We start from the raw sequence: 17,015 nt of genomic DNA, 5'->3' as shown, positions 1-17,015 counted from the left end.
GAAGAACAACATGTTCTTCTCGATCTTGTGTGGGGTGAAAACTTACCTACAATTATAGTCTGGATACTAGTTGTGATCTCTTTTGGAATTTAAGAATCTTTGGCTTCTGACCTCTTTTTTAGGTGTTTTAGATAACAAAGGAGATGAAGAGACTCTTTGAGAAAGAGAGAGATTTTGAGAAAAATCAAAGTCAAGCTGTGTGGGAGGTTCAAAGGGTTGATATGAATTATCTTCAGCCACAAGGAGTTCAACATGACTAGATTCTAATAGGGGTGAGAAAATGGGTGGTGAAGTATTGAGAGAAAGAGGCATAACATCAACCAAAGGGACATCCTGAATTTTTAGAAATTCCTCAAGAGCAATTTCATCTATCAAGTTTGATGAAACAGAGATAAGGATATCATATGCCATTAATTCAATATTTGGAGTATCCGATGAGGATCTAGCAGTGGGAAGACTGTGATCAACCCCATGAAAAGTTTAGCAATTAAACATCAGGTTATGAATCATGTTATCCTTTGCATTCTGTGATATAGAGATTTTCTGGGATTGAGTATCTAAGGTTCCCATGGAAGTTAAACTCAGAAAAGAAGTAGTGACCTGCCTAAAGAGAGAGGAAGCAAATCTTTTCTTATACAACAAATCAACAAGGATTGAAGGGCAGTGGATCTTAAAAGATATTTTCTTGTATCTACCCCCAAATTTTTGCAGAAAACTTGAACCAGAAATAGCAACCTCATATTGAGGAGATTTCTTCCAATTGGAGGGCTTTGTTCTTTTTTCTGCTCGAAGTAAAACGTCAGTCATAGAACCCAAAACGAATTGAGAAGGAGTTAGAGAAAGATGAGGAACTACTTGAAACTGAACACCCTTGAAAGGTCTTGCAATATTATCAACAATATTCATAGGTATGGAGCTCTCTATTGAGTCAACTAAACTTGCTATCCCACTTGGTGTAGAAGGAGGAGATGGAGCAAACTGATAAAAGGAGCATTTATGGAAATCAGTCACAAAATCCTTGTAGACCCTAACAACATCAATACCCAATCCTTGACACTGCGAATTAAAATGACCAAATTTATCTATATGGTCATCAACATCTCTAGTACCCTGTATGCAAATGTCTTGATTTCATTTCCCTATGGAGGAAGTCATTATAATGGACTTGGGAAATGTCTTTGTGAGGTTTAGTAGTAAGCATACCCTAATGATTAAATGGGAAGGTTCGTATGGGATAAGATCATGCTTGATAAAAATACCCATTTGATTAACAAAAATTTCCACAATATTTGAGGAGAGTAATCTAAAAAGGCATGAAAAGAGGGGGAACTGAATCCAGACTAAAATTTGGAACCTACTCCAAAGTGATAATACCAACACCCTTACAGAATCATCCCTTATATCTATGAACACAATTTCTATGTTATTTGGAATAAAAAATGGCAATAAAAAAGAGAGATTGTTTATCCACGAAAAAAATATCCTTCAAGCCTAGCCAAATTTGTTTAGCCCAAATGAAAGCTGCATAAAGGAAATAGTAGAATGAAGTTTACCAATGAGGGTTGTGGTGCGTAGCAGATCTCTTTCAGGCTAAATAAGGTGGTCCGGCAAAATGATCTTATACACACCTTCAGATTTGCTTGATTTTCCAGTATTAGCAGCAATCATGATCTTTGGAGAGCCTGGAGCCCGACAACCCTCTTCAGCTATATCATTTAAACGTTGCCCATTACCTTCTGCATCCGTGTTTTGTGCTAGTAGGGAAGAAATATGCAAGGGCTTTTCTTTCTCCAGTTCTGTGTAATCTGTTTTGGTTTGAAGGGTGCTCCTTGGTGCAAGTTGTTTATTGGAAGATTTTTTGGGGTTGAAAGAAATTTGGGGTTTATCAATTGGGTATTGTTTGGCCAAGTCACATATGATGGAAGATTAACAGGATTAGCCTGCGATTCGGATAGAGAATGATGTGACAGTGGTGGTGTCCACTCGCAAATGCCAAAGGGGGGATGTGGTGTTTGATCTAGTTGGCATGCATAACGATGTTGTAGGAATCTTCTTTCTCTCCCCTTATCCTGCAGCCTGCCTGGGAACCGCTGAAATCCATCAAAAGAGCTCCTATTCTCTGATATACCATTGTCTAGCTGCCACAAAGCTCGCCTAACTCCCACAAGTCCAGGGCCTAGCAACCCTGGTTGCATGGTTCACCGCATCACTCCGAGTTACTCAATGCATGTTTTTACAATCAACGGGCGATCTCTGTTACTTGTTATCTCCACCATTTGGTAGAGGTCGCAAGTCTCTCCACTGCCGCCCAGTATCACTTTCGCCCAACCTGCAACTTCCGCTAGCACCCCCGTGGGTCTTGCCACCTCTCAACCTCTCAGTTTGGGTTTAGTATTATTGCAATGGCTGCATCATAACTTCCGCTTACTGGAGAATACCCTAACAGGAAATCACCACAGACCCTAACAATCGTTGCAGTTGTTTAGTATCTTTGGCAATCGCTCACCCTGCAACTTCCAGTCACCTTGCAATGTCTCACTGCCTCTTGGCCTCCAGCGATGGCCGCTCACCCTGCAGCTCCCGTCGTTGACCTGCGCAACTTCCGCTCACCCTGCACGGTCTCGCTACCTCTCGGCCTCCAGTGATGGCCGCCTGCAGCTCTCGCCGCTGACCTTGCGGGTCTCACCGCCTCTGACTTAAGGTTTCAGATGGTCGTGATGGTTACAGAGCTCAAAAAAATCCATAAATGCCTTTAAAATTAATATATTGAATTACATTAATTATTTGAAAATTATCATTTTAACATACCTATTGATAGAATTGACTAATTTCGATTGTCTTTCGATTGTGGATTTTATTAGAATATTGTTTAATGTATGAAAAAATTTCTTCCATAAAATTTCTCACATTCACATGCCCAAATTAAGGGTGTACACTTTTCTAGCTATGATCAAATTATTTAGTACGTTTATTTTTTATTGTTTGTAATCAACAAAAGTTTTTGGCTCTTCCTTAATTGTTAGTTTTGTGTTGGATTCAGATTATAGTGTGTTAAGCTAATTAAAAAGATAAGCCCCAAACATTAAAAAAACTATTTGAAATTCTAAGTAGAATAAATATGCAATTGTTAGGTTTATCTGCATGGCCTTGGCCATCATCATTATACTCTATATAAAAGCCATATCTTTAGAATATGGCTTATACATTTCTAAATGTGTAATATAAAATAGTATTTTATGAGATAGGACACAAAATAATATTTCTAAACTAAAATTAAACACCATACTTAATCATTATATATATATATATATATATATATATATATATATATATATATATATATATATATATATATATATATATATTCAATTCCTTTGAGTTGGAATATCTGACATGAAGCCCCTAAACCAGGTTAGCGGTGAAAATTAGGTAGCAATTGATAAAGTGGTTAGAAGTGGTTCAGATGATTTTAATTAATGTTTTTAGTCATTTGTGTTGCGATTTTGGAATTGAAGGAAATCTTAGAAGATCTAACTGTTACATCTTTGTATCTTGGTATTGTGTTAGCAAAATAATCATCCTCCAAGATTCCCTCTAGTATGCCCTTTTTTGGCCCCCAAGCTAGGGTAGTTCCTCAAAAACCTCTAATGTTTGAAAAGACCTAATTTCAAAATGAGATGTCTATATTGTTGGTTCTAAGGATGAAAAATCTATTTAAATTCAAGATGAAACCTTTATTTTCTAATTGGAAAAAATGGGGAACGCCTTGGTTGAGATAGTTTTTGCCAAAAGACCCAATATTGAAGTGGTCAAGAAATGGGTTGTTGTTCATTGGATCATCAAAATGAATATCTCTATTTTAGCTCTCTAAAAAACTTCTTTCAATTTTTTATTATCCCTCTTTCCTTAACAAATTAACTACTAGGCCTTGATTTTTTGGTGAGAAAAATTGTTGTTCTCTGTAATCATCCCACAAAAGTGGTTTACATTTTTAGTCATAAACAAAAAAAATTAGTTATCTAACAAAATTTTTTAGGGCCATTTCATAAAACAGAACTCTTCATTCAAATGGCATTTTTGTCTTTTCTTAGACACCCTCCTTTGAATGAATACCTCAACATTGAGGGGTTCATTCAAAGGCCTCATTGGCCAAATTTTCAACTAAAATAGGGCAATTCAAATGAACATCTCATTTTTATAGCTACCCTTTGTTCAAAGGTTCTTATGGAGGTTTGAATGAAGGGGTGCTCATTTAGATGCCCTTATTTGACACTTGCCTAGTTCCATTTGCAGTTTTTTATAGTTTTTTTCTTTTGAGTCTCAAGTTGGGGATAAAAATATTATCAACTTGACAAACCTAATGATATGATCATAGTCATCAAAATGAGCTTTTCATCAAGTATATTTTTAATATATTTTGATTTTATTATACAATTTTTGTTTGTTTAAGTGAACATAAATTTTTCATTGAACAGCACTTTGTTCTACACATGTAAAAAAATAGTAGATTACTACAAAATTAAAAAATATCTATCAACATGCTATTGATGTTCTTGATCCAATAAAAAAAAGAAAAGAATTTTTGTACATATAAAAACTGTTATGCTCTATACAACACACCTATGTCTAAATTCTAATTGTTTTGACTCCAAAACAAATTTTAAAAAAATCAACAAAACATTATGAAGCCAAATGCATATCCTAGGTATCATCTTGACACACCTAAATTAAAATAGTGAAATGGTAGGAGAAGATAATTCTAGATAGACCCATGAGATAACTATGATATTCTTGATGCTCACCCAAATAGGAAGAGTTAAAAATAGAGACTTTGAATTCTTGGAGATCACAAGTGGTAAACTATGGTTTGATTATTTAGCAGGATGGTATATATCAATGGAAATGGAAATCCTTAGAGGGTCTCACTGCTTCAGTAGATCAAAAAGAAATATTAATGGCATTATTGGAGGATAAGAGGTTTATGCCCACCAATAAGGAGAACATAGTAAGGTGGTTTGGGTATAATACTAGAATTTATAAAGTCAAATTTAGCTATCAAATTAAGGAGGCTGCTATTTGAAAAGAATGATGGTCTTGTAAATTAATATGGAATAAATATTTCCTCTCTAAAGCTAGGATATTTGCTTGACTTGCAATTCAAAATAAAATTCTTAATAAAGACCAAATGAGAAAAAGGGGAATTCATGGGGCTAGGAGTTGTATTCTATGCAAATAACAAAGTGAATCAATACACCATTTCTTGTTGGGCTACTCTTTTTCCCACGAGTGCTAGAACTATTGTTTATTCAAATTAAATTTTTGATTCCCTTTTCCTTAGTGTCTATTGGAATAGATTAATATCTGGTCTATTAAGTGAAAGCAGGGGAATTTTTAAAGTTTGTGGAAACTTATTCCCTTTATAGTAATATGAAAAATTTGGAAAGAGAGAAACCATAGAATCTTCAGGGATAAAAATATGTTAATGGAGATTAATTGTCAAAAGATTGAAGACCAAATTATGGAACTAGTAAACATAGAAGCCAAGAATCTATTGGTTAAGAAGAATATATTTACCCATTCGGATGAGGAAATTCTTATCCATTTCAATAGTCTTTGGGTTCCCCTTATTAATGGGCCTGGGTTCGTTAATCACCCCTCTTCTTCTAGAATGAATGCCAAATGGACAGTCTTGGAGTCTAGATAGATCAAAATAATTTTTTTGGGGCAGCCAAAGGTAATTAAGGTATTTGATTTATAAAAATTACAAGGCCTTAAGGAAAACTACAAATAACATGGTGGAATTTAAAGCTGCTCTTCTTGGATTGCTGCTAGGGTTAGAGATTGGCCCCAAGAAAATTTATTTGGAAGGTGACTTGATGATAGAAATTAACGCTAATTGCAAAGAATAAAACTCCTAATTGGATGCTTCTGCATTAGCTATAATCGATCAAAGAACTAATTAATAAATTTTAAGACTTTAAAATAAGCCATATTTTAAGGGAAACGAATTATTGGTTTGATAGTTCATCTATGTCTGCATGTCTCAATGTGATGTTTTAGTTTGATATCCTTGGTGAATGGTTATTTGATGTGGGGCAGTTTTCTCTATGGATGGCTATAGTGCATGATTCGGTGACAAGGTTTTTCATCCCTTTTGAGTGATGTGGATGTTCGAGTGACGTGGTTTTGTAGGTTGTCATGTTGGATGGGGTGGTGATTGGGTGGTGATCGGCCTTTTCGAGTGGTGGATCGTTATGATTGATTCACATATAAATTTCAATTTTGTATCATTGGAATTTTAAATTATAATGATGTCTAATCCTGAGGAATAGGATATAAGTGTGTTGGCATGATTTTTGTAGGTAGAGGACTCGAGGAAGTTGCATAGGATGATCAAATCCCCAAATCATTAAAAATGCATCTTGTATGGGTTGTCCTTTTAGTATGGAGAGTAAATAACAATTTTTATTTCTCACAAGAAACTGTAGAAGGTGGTAGATAGTCTGGTAGCCCAGGCCATATGGTTGGTGGATTTAAATGCATCCTTGTGGATGTCATCACCTAAAAGATTGCCTTATTGCTTAAACTATTAGTGAAGGCAAGTAAACAAATTTGACCCTATAAGACAATTATGTTTTGTCATGGGGCCTAATGACATATATTTCTTAATTAAGAAAAAGGATGTGTTGAGGACAAACGTTAATGTCAGACAATACAAAGGGGAAACTCAGAGATTTTCCTTGCTGGCGATCATTTTGTGATGATCCTTTATTTCAATTTATCAAAGTGGTGGCAAACTTATGGCCTTTTTGTGAGATATTAGTGATAAGAGACTCAAGGCCATTTTTGGTCATATATTTAAAGAGGAAATAATTAGATTCTAATTATCTCATGCAGATTCTAACAATAAGGGATTCCTCAAGAGGTTCAGCAATCTGGAATTATATTTTGAAATGTAGAGACATTATCTCCAAACATGTAACTTGGAAGCTTGGAAATAGGCAGAGAACCTCTTTCTTGATAGACTCTTGAGATGACTACGATATTCTTGATGCTTACCCAAATATGGAAGAGTTAAAAATAGACTTTGCATTACTGATGATCAAAAGTGATAAATTATAGTTTGATTATTCAACAAGATGGTTTATATCACTGGAAATGGAAATCCTTAGAGGTTAACAATGGTTCAATAGATCAAAAAGAAAGATTAATGGCATTATTGAAGGATAGGAGGTTTATGCCCACCAATAAGGAGGACATAGTAAGGTTGTTAGGGTCTAATACTAGAATTTATAAAGTTAAATTTTGATATCAAATTAAGGAGGCTTCTATTTCCAAAGAAGGATAGTCTTGTAAGTTATTGTGGAATACATATTACCTCCCTAAAGCTAGGGTGTTTTCTTAGCTTTCCATTCAAATTAAAATACTTAGGAAAGTCCAAATGATAAAAATGGAAATTCATGAGGCAAGGAGATGCATTCTATGCAAAGAAGAGAGTGAATCAATAGACCATTTGTTGTCAGGTTGCTCTTTTTCTCACAAGTGCTAGAACTATTGTTTATCTAAATTTTATTTTGTAATGTCTTATTTCTTAATGTATGTTGGAATGGGTTTAATATCTGGTCTACCATGTGAAAGTAGGGGGCCTTTGAAATGTTGTGGAAAATTATTCCCTCTACAGCAATATGAAAAAATTTGAAAGAGAAACTGTAGAATCTTTAGGGATAAATAAATATCATTGAAGACTCTTTGCCGAAAGATTCAAAACCAAATTGTGGAACTAGTGAATGTACAAACTAGGAATCTACTAGTTAAGAAGAATCTATTTACCCATTGGGATGAGGAAATGCTTATACATTTCAATGGTCTTGTGGTTCCCTCTATTATTGAGGTTGGGTTGGTTAATTACCCCTCTTGTTCTAGAATGAATTCCAAATGGATCTGATCAAAATAATTTTTTATGGGGCAGCTAAAGATAATACAGATTCATGCAGAATGTGTTGTATTGCTAAGGATGAGAATGGTAAAATGATTGCTAAAAAATCCAAGGCCTTAGGGCAAACTACAAATAACATGTAGAATTTAGAGCTGCTCTTCTTAGATTGAAGCTAGGGTTAGAGATTGGACCTAGCAAAATTTATTTAGAAGGTGACTAGATGATAGCAATTAACGCTATCATAAGGAATAAAACTCCTAATTGGATGCTTGCGCATTGGCTACACCTGATCAAACAATTAATTAATAAATTTCAAGACTTCAAAATAAGTCATATTTTCAAGGAAGCGAATGATTGGGCTGATAGTTTAGCTATACGTGCATCTCAATGTGATGTTTTAATCTGATATCCCTAGTGAATAGTTATCTGATGTGCAGTGGTTTCCTCTATGGTTGGCTATAGTGCATGATTGGGTGACGATGTTTTTCATCTCTTTTTGGTGATGTGGATGCTCAATTGACGTGGTTTTGTAGGTTGTCGTGTTGGATGGGGTGGCGATTGGCCTTTTCGAGCGGTGGATCATTATGATCGATTTGCATAGAAATTTGAATTTTGTATCACTGGAATGGTGTCTAATCTTCAGGGATTGGATATAAGTGTGGTGGCATGATATTTGTAGGTAGAGGACTCGAGGGGGTTGCTTAGGATGATCAAATCCCCAAATCATTAAAAGCGCATCTTGTATCGGCTCTCCTTTTAATATGGAGAGTAAATAACAGTTTTTATTTCTCACAAGAAACTATAGAAGCTAGCGGATGGTTGAGTAACCCAAGCCATATGGTTGGTGGATTTAAATGCATCCTTGTGGATGTTGTGACCTGAAAGATTTCCTTATTGCCAAATCTATCGGCGAAAGAAGGTAAATAAACTTGATCTGGTAAGAAAATTATGTTTGTCATTGGGCTTGATGCCATATATTTCTTAATTAAGAAAAAGGACATGTTGAGTAAAAACATTAATTTTAGATGATACAAAGGGGCAACTCGGGGAGATTTTCCTTGCTGGAGATCATTTCGTGATGATCGTTCATTTCAATTTACCGAAGGGGTGACAGACATATGGCTTTTTTGTGAGAGATTATTGATAAGAGACTCAAGGCCATTCTGCATTTTGATCTTCTAGTGGTTCTTCATGTCGTGAGAATAATTTTGGGTGATGACTTCTTAACAGTCGACCACAAATATAGGGTAAATTCTGGCATTTCTTCTATGTATATAGCAATTGCCTTGGGAAAGCAAGAATGCCCTTTGCGAGGCTTTTCAAAGGGTATATTTTGGGGGGAATTGATATGTTTTGTTGAATATTGATAAATTTAAGTGAATCGGGCAATTCCTAAAGATATTTATAGGATGCATCTGGTTGTCTTAAAATTTGCCCTCATTCTTCTAGACGACGAGGAAGAATACTAAGATAACAAGGATGTGGCTACTAGGGGGTTGGAATTCTTGGTCAATTAAACGAAGATGCAGACCAATAAAGACCTAGAATGGATCAAAAATCGTGTTCGTCTAGACAGACTAGAATGGAGTTTCAAAGTCGAGGGCATTGCTCCAAGGGAGGTTGTTGATGCTAAATAGGGACAGCTTCTTGGACTGGCTGGTGGTTTTTAGGTTTTTGTTGCATATGTCCTTTTATATGTGGCTCGGTTTAGGGTTGATCTTGTTTGAACTGGTTTAGGATGTATGTTGATCCATTTTGTCTATACTGATCCTTTTGGCTTGGCCTGCCTCTTTCTTTTATTTCATGTTTCTGACTGTTCTATCTTTTTAAAATTTTGTTAAACTCTTAAACTTTTAATTAATGGGTGTTGGCCCTTCCAACTATTTAATTACCAAAAAAATATTTTATTTATAATTAAAGCGTAATAATAAAAGTAAACAAAAACATGATTCTACAAATCTCTCATTTAACTCATGTGAATGAAACAAAAGAGTATTTTATTTTATTTAAAATACAAGCATCTTAATTATTCATTTATTCTTTAATTTTTAAATTAAAATTTATAATATATTTCTAATTTTAAATGGGGATAGGATTCATCCAAACACAATGACCCAACAGAAATTTGAATCTTGATGGACACTTCACCATTGAAATATTTTAACTAGAACACACAATTTATCTACAAAACTTAAAGGAAGTATAATTTTCAGGCACAATACTAATTAGTAAGAGTTACATTATCAACAAATTACACAACGATTCGGCTCCTTCTAAGCATCGGAACAACTTAGCCAATGACCATTACGACGTTTCTAAGAGTGAATGCAGTGTAAACAATTTTTTCAGTCATCATTATTTAGGCAATGTACATTCACTGGTAATGATGAATAGGTAGAGTGACTGTAAAGCCGTCTGTGAGGTTTAGATCTCGTCCGGGTTTATATTTTATTCAGAATTGAATTCAATCCCCTTTATTTCAAATACAGTATTTGCCAGTGGCCCAAAATGTTTGGTCAAATCTAAAAAGAAGTGACCACTACGTCTGTAAAGAATTAAAGACTACATGCTTAATGTCTCCATCCTATCGAACGAATCAAATATGCATTGTCTCTGGCCGGTGGTTTTTTCAGCCGATAAGATAAATTTATTTTGCTTGTACAGAGTTACAATATGTGAAATTTGTTTCGAAGACATGACGATCTCTACAATACAGGTATTATTTCATAGCCCAAAAATTATGACGTGTTGTTGAAGAAGATTGTGCAAAACAAAAGAAAAACTAACAGGCCCAGGTTCACAAATGGAGATTTTAGGGCGGAGTTGTTGTTACTAGAGAATGCGCGAGGTCGATTTCTTTTAGGAGTTTTAAATCCACCATCAGTTCCTCTGCCTCCTCGGCCACCTCTTCTGCCGCCTCTTCCACTACCTCCTACCCCCCTCAAACTCTCAATGGGCACCACAGATCCTGCAACCACTCTCATTATAGTAAACGCTTAAACACCCAACAATTTATTCTCAATTTAAAGATGGTGACTGATTATCGTCATTAACCCTATTCTACCGTTCTACCAAATTGAAATAGATTTGGGTTTCTTTTCTTACCGAGTGGCTTGCCATGAATGAAGACTGGGCTATGACCCCAAGTTCTGTTCAAACTCTGGCTGGCAGACACTTTGGAGCCTTCAATGCAATCGATCCCTACCGATCCCTGCAACACTATGAACAAAATACCCGCAATAAAGCCTGCAAATAGAGAGAAATGGCAGTTCATTTGAGGTTTTGTTTAGGCTGAAGATGTTCATCTGGCTTCTTCACTAGCACTTCTATGTGGACTATATTGGTATTTTAGTTTGATCGTGTTGAAGAATTGACAATTTATCGTTTCTGCCTCCAATCCTCTTTTGCACGTTAAGAATATCCACGTCAAAAGCCTTTCCTTATTCGCTAAGTTGCTTATCTTCTACGCTAACGCAATCAGATATTATAATGCACACTTTTCTCTACTCTGTTTCTTTTCCTTATCGCCGTCTGAAACATTAACCAGTGGCAGGCAGCTGTACCCTTTTTCTTTTCTTTTAAAGGAATTGGTTTCCAGTTTGATCTTTATCGGGCTTTTACAGCCTAGTTGGTTTTATGATAGATTTGATGATATGATAGGGTAATTGATCAACTTGTATTAGAATATCAGCAAATTTACTAAATGGATTAAAAGCATTCGCTATCGCCAACACATTAGCAGTCACTGCTACTCTTATCTCACATTACGTGAGCATTTGTTTTAGGTATAAAACACCCAGTTTTAAATATGACTACTCTAAGTTAAGGATCACAAGATATGGATGGGATCATGAATTTGATTATCAAACTCACTACTGTAGGAATTATGAACATAAAATTTAGTCCTTTATAGTTGTGTAGTCCCCTCTAATCGAATTATGAAGTACCTAAGTTTTGTTTATATTTTGATATCTTCTTGTAAGTATTTTCAAACAATTTTCTGTAGTCTTTTGACCTGGAACTATGAAGTAGCTAATTTTTAGTTAATATTTTGAAAATTGTTCTCCTTTCGTGAAAATGTAGAACCTGAAGAAATTGAAGAGGCTGCAATCCAGATTAACCTGATCCGTCTAATTGTTGTTTTGGGAAAGGAATAAATTCAACATAATCCTGGTTCTGGCTTCTTGGAATCTTACTGTTAATGTATCTGTTGTAATTTTTGCGTCTGATTATTATTCTCAAAACTTTTTTTTCTTCTAAAGAAATCTTTGGCGTTAGCATGGATTTATTTGCTTTTGCTTTTAAAGCAATCTTACCTCCGCATAGCTTCATTAGTTCCGTTTTTCTACAGCTAGCTTATGCTTAATTTTACTCCTAATTTTTAATAGACTCATGTTTTAGTAGAGCACGCTTATGATATTCTCACATCCAACATTCTAGCATCAAGACTCCTAGCAAAACATGTTGCAGCCATCAAATAATAATCATTGAAAGGTCAATCTAAATGCCACTACATATCTTTCGAACAATCATATTTTAAAGAAGAATTGGAGACCTTGTATAGCATTCATTCAATGAGCATTATGCATGAATGTCATTAAAATCAAACATAAATTTGTCAATGTATGCAAATGTGTTTAGTTGTGATTTGAATGATAAGTCATTGCGCAGGACAGCTGTTTTCACATCCTCCTTATTCTAAAGCCAAGCATGTCAATGCAGCAACATTGAGAATGGAGTATATTGGTAAGTTACATAACTGTATTTGATGGAAGTGAGATAGTTAACCACATTTTTAAAGCTTATAAACAAGTAAGCTACAAACATTATTATTTATGAAGGCCCAATAAATATAAATCTAATTCTGATTTTGAATGCTGTATCATTGTGTAGAACCAATGTTTTTCCATCCTTCTTTCTCATTGTATAGCCAAACATGTGGATGCAGGAAGATTAAGAATGATGTCTATCAGCAAGCGACAGATGTGGATTTGATGCTTCTGATGTAGTCAACCCTGCTTTTAAACTGAACACATAAGTATTATAAATATGAATATCATTATAGTTAAACACATAAATATTATCATTAAGAATATCATTAAATCTTAACACATAAATTTGTCAATCTATGTAAAAATTATGTATTAGGAATTTTCAATTATAAGTCATAGTGGAGGGCAACTATTTTTGTAAACTTCTCATTTTAAAGATAAGCATGTGGTTGTAAGAAAATTGAGAATGACACTTATTAGCAAAGCATTAGAACTGATGGTTCTGATTTAGTTAACTACACTTTTAAAACTTACAAACAAGTTAGCTACCGTGTCTATGACTAAACATTATTATTTTCATACCCAAGTTCAATGTTTTGAATATTTAAATTTTTTCCAATAGCTCTAAGAATAATTTTTGCAATAGCTCTAAGAATTTTTCAAACATACTTTGTATATAAATAAATGCCAATCAAATATACATCTAATTGTGATTAAGAAACAGGTAATGAGTAGGATATATATTACAGCAGTAACCATAAATGATTTTGTAAATAGGAGAATTCAGGGGCGATCTAGGATTTCTAATGATAAACCTGTTTGGAACCTCTGTCCTCATGCTTTTTTGGTAATTCAGTTAAGCATTTGTAATACAAAATGGCATTTTGATCCATCATGACCTACTGACTTTCTCTTCATTTCACGCACTAAGGTATGGAGCATATTTGATACTAATTACATTCCCTGGTAATAATTATGGGACCCATACTGTCTGAGGCACATGGGAATTTAGTTTAAAATTAGTGTTATTATCAAGAGTTAACTGCTGTCAGGATAAAATTACATCTTCGGAAAATAGTTGAACTCAAGCAGTTACTCTGGACCAGAAGCCATTGTTGTGAAGTGCTAGTAAATGAGAAATAAATTAGGAAATATTGAATTTGGTTTGACTTAAATATTAAGTGAAATTTTATCGTGATAGGAGAAGGATATAGAGAGAATGGGGTTGCAGGTCAGGATAAACAGTGACAAGATATAAAGGTAATGGACAGAGGACATAGACGGAATATGACGTTAATGGACAGAGGACATCTAGGGATAGTACTCAGGTCCATTTTGAGAGTGAAAGGAGACCTAGAATGTAAATGACATGACAATGTATGTATATGGATCGCAGGAGGTTTGAAGAGACTAAGTTGTGTAAAGAGATTTAAACTTAACGATAGACTTGCTCAAGAGGTCAGTTAGTAAACAAGTTCGGGATGCTAGTCATTAAAGATGCCAAAACTATATAAGCAACAATAAATCCATAAGATGCTATGAGCTCTCTCCTGCGTCTGGCTATCAGAGCACCTCTTCTAAGGCTAGTGGAAAGTAAATCGAACAGAGTTTGGTTACATGCAAAAGTGGACAGAACAAAACTAATTTCTATGAAGAAGAGAAACAGTGTTCTAAATGGTTCTAAATGGTTCAATGTGAGAAGATTCCCTCTTATTTATAGTCCTCAAATTAAAATTTATGCACCCAAAAACTAGCATTGTAAAGCACAAAAAAAAGGCAAATTGTCATGCAGGTTGGATGTTATTTAGAGGGAAAGAGGGAAAAAAACATGGAATGAAAGCAGTTTATATCGGACTAATATAGTTTGCCACAATTTATTTCTGTTTTTCACTAAAATTTTTATCCACTGGGAGATTTCGTTGTGCGATAGAAGCTCTATCCTCTCCCATATTAAAACAGCACATATCATCTACTAAATTTTAACTTCTTAAAAAAAATATATTTTTAAATTTTAATGATACTCTGACAAAATTAATTACAGTTTTTATTTTGTCTGTTCTCTAACTAGCATTCAAATTGAACACTGGAGTATCCTTCTCACCATACGGTGCAAAAGATTAGGGTATATGGAAGGTTTGGTTTAAATCTTGTTTTTACTGTTTGTTTTATTCTAAAGTTCAAGATTGTCATCAAACTCTGCGGTTAACATGAGAAGGGGGATAATAATATTATTTCAAACATGGATAGTGGACTGACAAATCTTTTGCAGTCACAACTATCGGATCAGAAGAAAATGAGGAGAGTTTTGCAAGATACCTACAAACGATGATTTTTATACCAATCTTCTAAGTTAGCAGTATTCATTGGACGGTGGGAAAATCCTGAGTGATTAGAAAAATAAGGTCGCGTTAAAATTCGTGAACGGAATATCGACGGTCACAAAGTGTTTTAATCGTCCTGCATCATTTTTAAAGAAGATGTGAACCGTTGATCATCAAACTTAACTCATTCATTTCAAATAGAGTACACATTCGACTAATAACTTAAAGAAATTTCTTACACAATACTAACTACTAAGTATTATGTTCAATCATGAAGTTCCATCTAAGAATTAGAATATCTTAGTCGATGAATGGGATTAAAAGACTTATTTTACTGACTATTATTGAGGCAATGTACATTTACTGGTAATGATAAATTATTAGATGACTGTAAAGCCATGTGTTGGGATTAAATCTCGCCCAGCTTTATATTCAATTCAGAATTGGATTTAATCATATTTATTTCATATACAATATTGCAAGCCGCCCAGAAAGTTTGGTCGAACCTAAAAAGTAGTGACGGGGTACGTCTGGAATGAATTAAAGAATGCATGCTTAATCTCTCGTCCCTATCAGGCGAATTAAAAAAAATATTCATTGTCTCTGTTCGTTGGTTTTTCCAGCCGCTAAGACGCTGCTTCAAAGAGAAGATATATTTCGCTTGTACAGAATTACGATATGTCAAATCTTTTTTAAACACCTATGATGATGTCTACAATACAGGTATAATTCCATAGCCCAAAAATTACGACGTGTTGTTGAAGAAGCTTGTGAAAAACAAAAGCAAAACTAACAGCCCCATGTTCAGAAACGGAGATTTTAGGGCGGAGTTGTCTTTACTAGAGAATACGCGAGGTCGATTTTTTTTTGGAGTTGTAAATCCACCATCAATTCCTCCGCCTCTTCTGCCACCTCTTCCACCGCTTCTTCCGCCACCTCCTACACCTCTAAAACTCGCAATGGGCACCACAGATCCTGCAACCACTCTGATTATAGTAAATGCTTAAACACCCAACACTTTATTCTGAAGAAGGAGAAGAAATTATTTTAACATTCACGGAGTTAAGTATAGCTTATAGGATGGACCCCTTCAGAAACCAATTTCTGTATTACACCTCTTTTCTTGTGCAGCTTAATGATGAGAGTCCCTAATGTCAATTATCCTATTCTACCATTCTACCATTTTACCAAATTGAAATAGGATTGGGTTTCTTTCCTTACCCAATGTCTTCCCATTAATGAATGCTGGGCTATGACCCCAAGCTCTGTTCAAACTCTGGTTGGTCGACTCTTTGTAGCCTTCAATGTCATCGATCCCCAGCACCCCCTCGAATAATGTAAACAAAATGCCTGCAATAAGGCCTGCAAATAGAGAGAAATGGCAGTTCATTTGACGTTTTGTTTAAGCTCAAGACGTTCATTTGGCTGCTTCACTAGCACTTCTATGTGGACTAGATTGGAATTGAGAATGTATAAGTTCTACATCCAATCCCTCTTACCACATTAAGGATACCCACGTCCGAAACCATTCCTTATTCTCCAAGTTGCTTATCTTCTACGCTAACCCAATACAAATATTTTAATGCACTTTTTTCCACTCGGTTCCTTTTCCTTATCGCCCTCTGAAACATTAGCCAGTGGCAGGCAGCTGTACCCACTTTCTTTTCTTTTAAGGAATTGGTTTCCACAACGTTTGATCTTTATCGGGTTTTTACGGGCCGGCTTAACCAGCACACTCTAAGCTTTGACTGCTTAGGTGGCTGGTGTGTGCCCGTTCCTTTGGCCGTCAGTTTCCTTTTAAACGATGGTCGCTGTTAAATGTTTGAATTTAAATTGTTCCCGCGTGGTAGCAGGTGGATACCCTCAAGCATTTAATCTCAGCAGTTATGTTCGCTGTTCACATTCAAATTGTTGCCGCCCATGCAGGCAAATCTTATCAGCAAATAGAGAAATTGGTTTTGAATAAATCATTTTTATTTTGTTAGC

The 17,015-nt window shown here is 35.1% G+C and overlaps 1 protein-coding gene across 4 annotated transcripts; it reads right to left on the bottom strand.

Annotated features, from left to right (window-relative positions):
• Window positions 1-10,336: 10,336 nt before the first annotated feature.
• On the bottom strand, window positions 10,337-16,547 carry LOC131058321 (uncharacterized). Of its 4 annotated transcripts, none has more exons than XR_009372584.1 (4): window positions 16,251-16,547; window positions 15,870-16,015; window positions 11,042-12,962; window positions 10,337-10,904 (listed from the first exon to the last, which is right to left on the bottom strand). XR_009372584.1 is itself a non-coding variant. In XM_059221404.1 (4 exons), exons 1-4 carry the CDS (start codon window positions 16,417-16,419, stop codon window positions 10,675-10,677), a joined length of 648 nt encoding a protein of 215 aa, XP_059077387.1. In that variant the 5' UTR covers window positions 16,420-16,531; the 3' UTR covers window positions 10,337-10,674. The 4 variants fall into 4 exon arrangements, 1 of the variants encoding a protein (XP_059077387.1); XR_009372582.1 differs by having other exon boundaries at window positions 15,870-16,004; XR_009372583.1 differs by having other exon boundaries at window positions 11,042-12,951; window positions 15,870-16,004.
• Between the last annotated feature and the right edge of the window lie 468 nt (window positions 16,548-17,015).

Source organism: Cryptomeria japonica, chromosome 5, assembly GCF_030272615.1.
Source record: "Cryptomeria japonica chromosome 5, Sugi_1.0, whole genome shotgun sequence".
Lineage (NCBI taxonomy): Eukaryota > Viridiplantae > Streptophyta > Pinopsida > Cupressales > Cupressaceae > Cryptomeria > Cryptomeria japonica.
This window is presented reverse-complemented; position numbering and strand designations above follow the sequence as displayed.

Bases quoted from the DNA above. Each gene is read 5' to 3' on its own strand.
- LOC131058321 (XM_059221404.1), bottom strand. From the start codon at position 16,419: ATGAACTGCCATTTCTCTCTATTTGCAGGCCTTATTGCAGGCATTTTG. The intron at 16,005-16,250 runs GTAAGGAAAGAA...GAGTGGTTGCAG, and splicing joins CATTAATGGGAAGACATTGG to GATCTGTGGTGCCCATTGCG. The intron at 10,905-11,041 runs GTAAGAAAAGAA...GAGTGGTTGCAG, and splicing joins CATTCATGGCAAGCCACTCG to GATCTGTGGTGCCCATTGAG.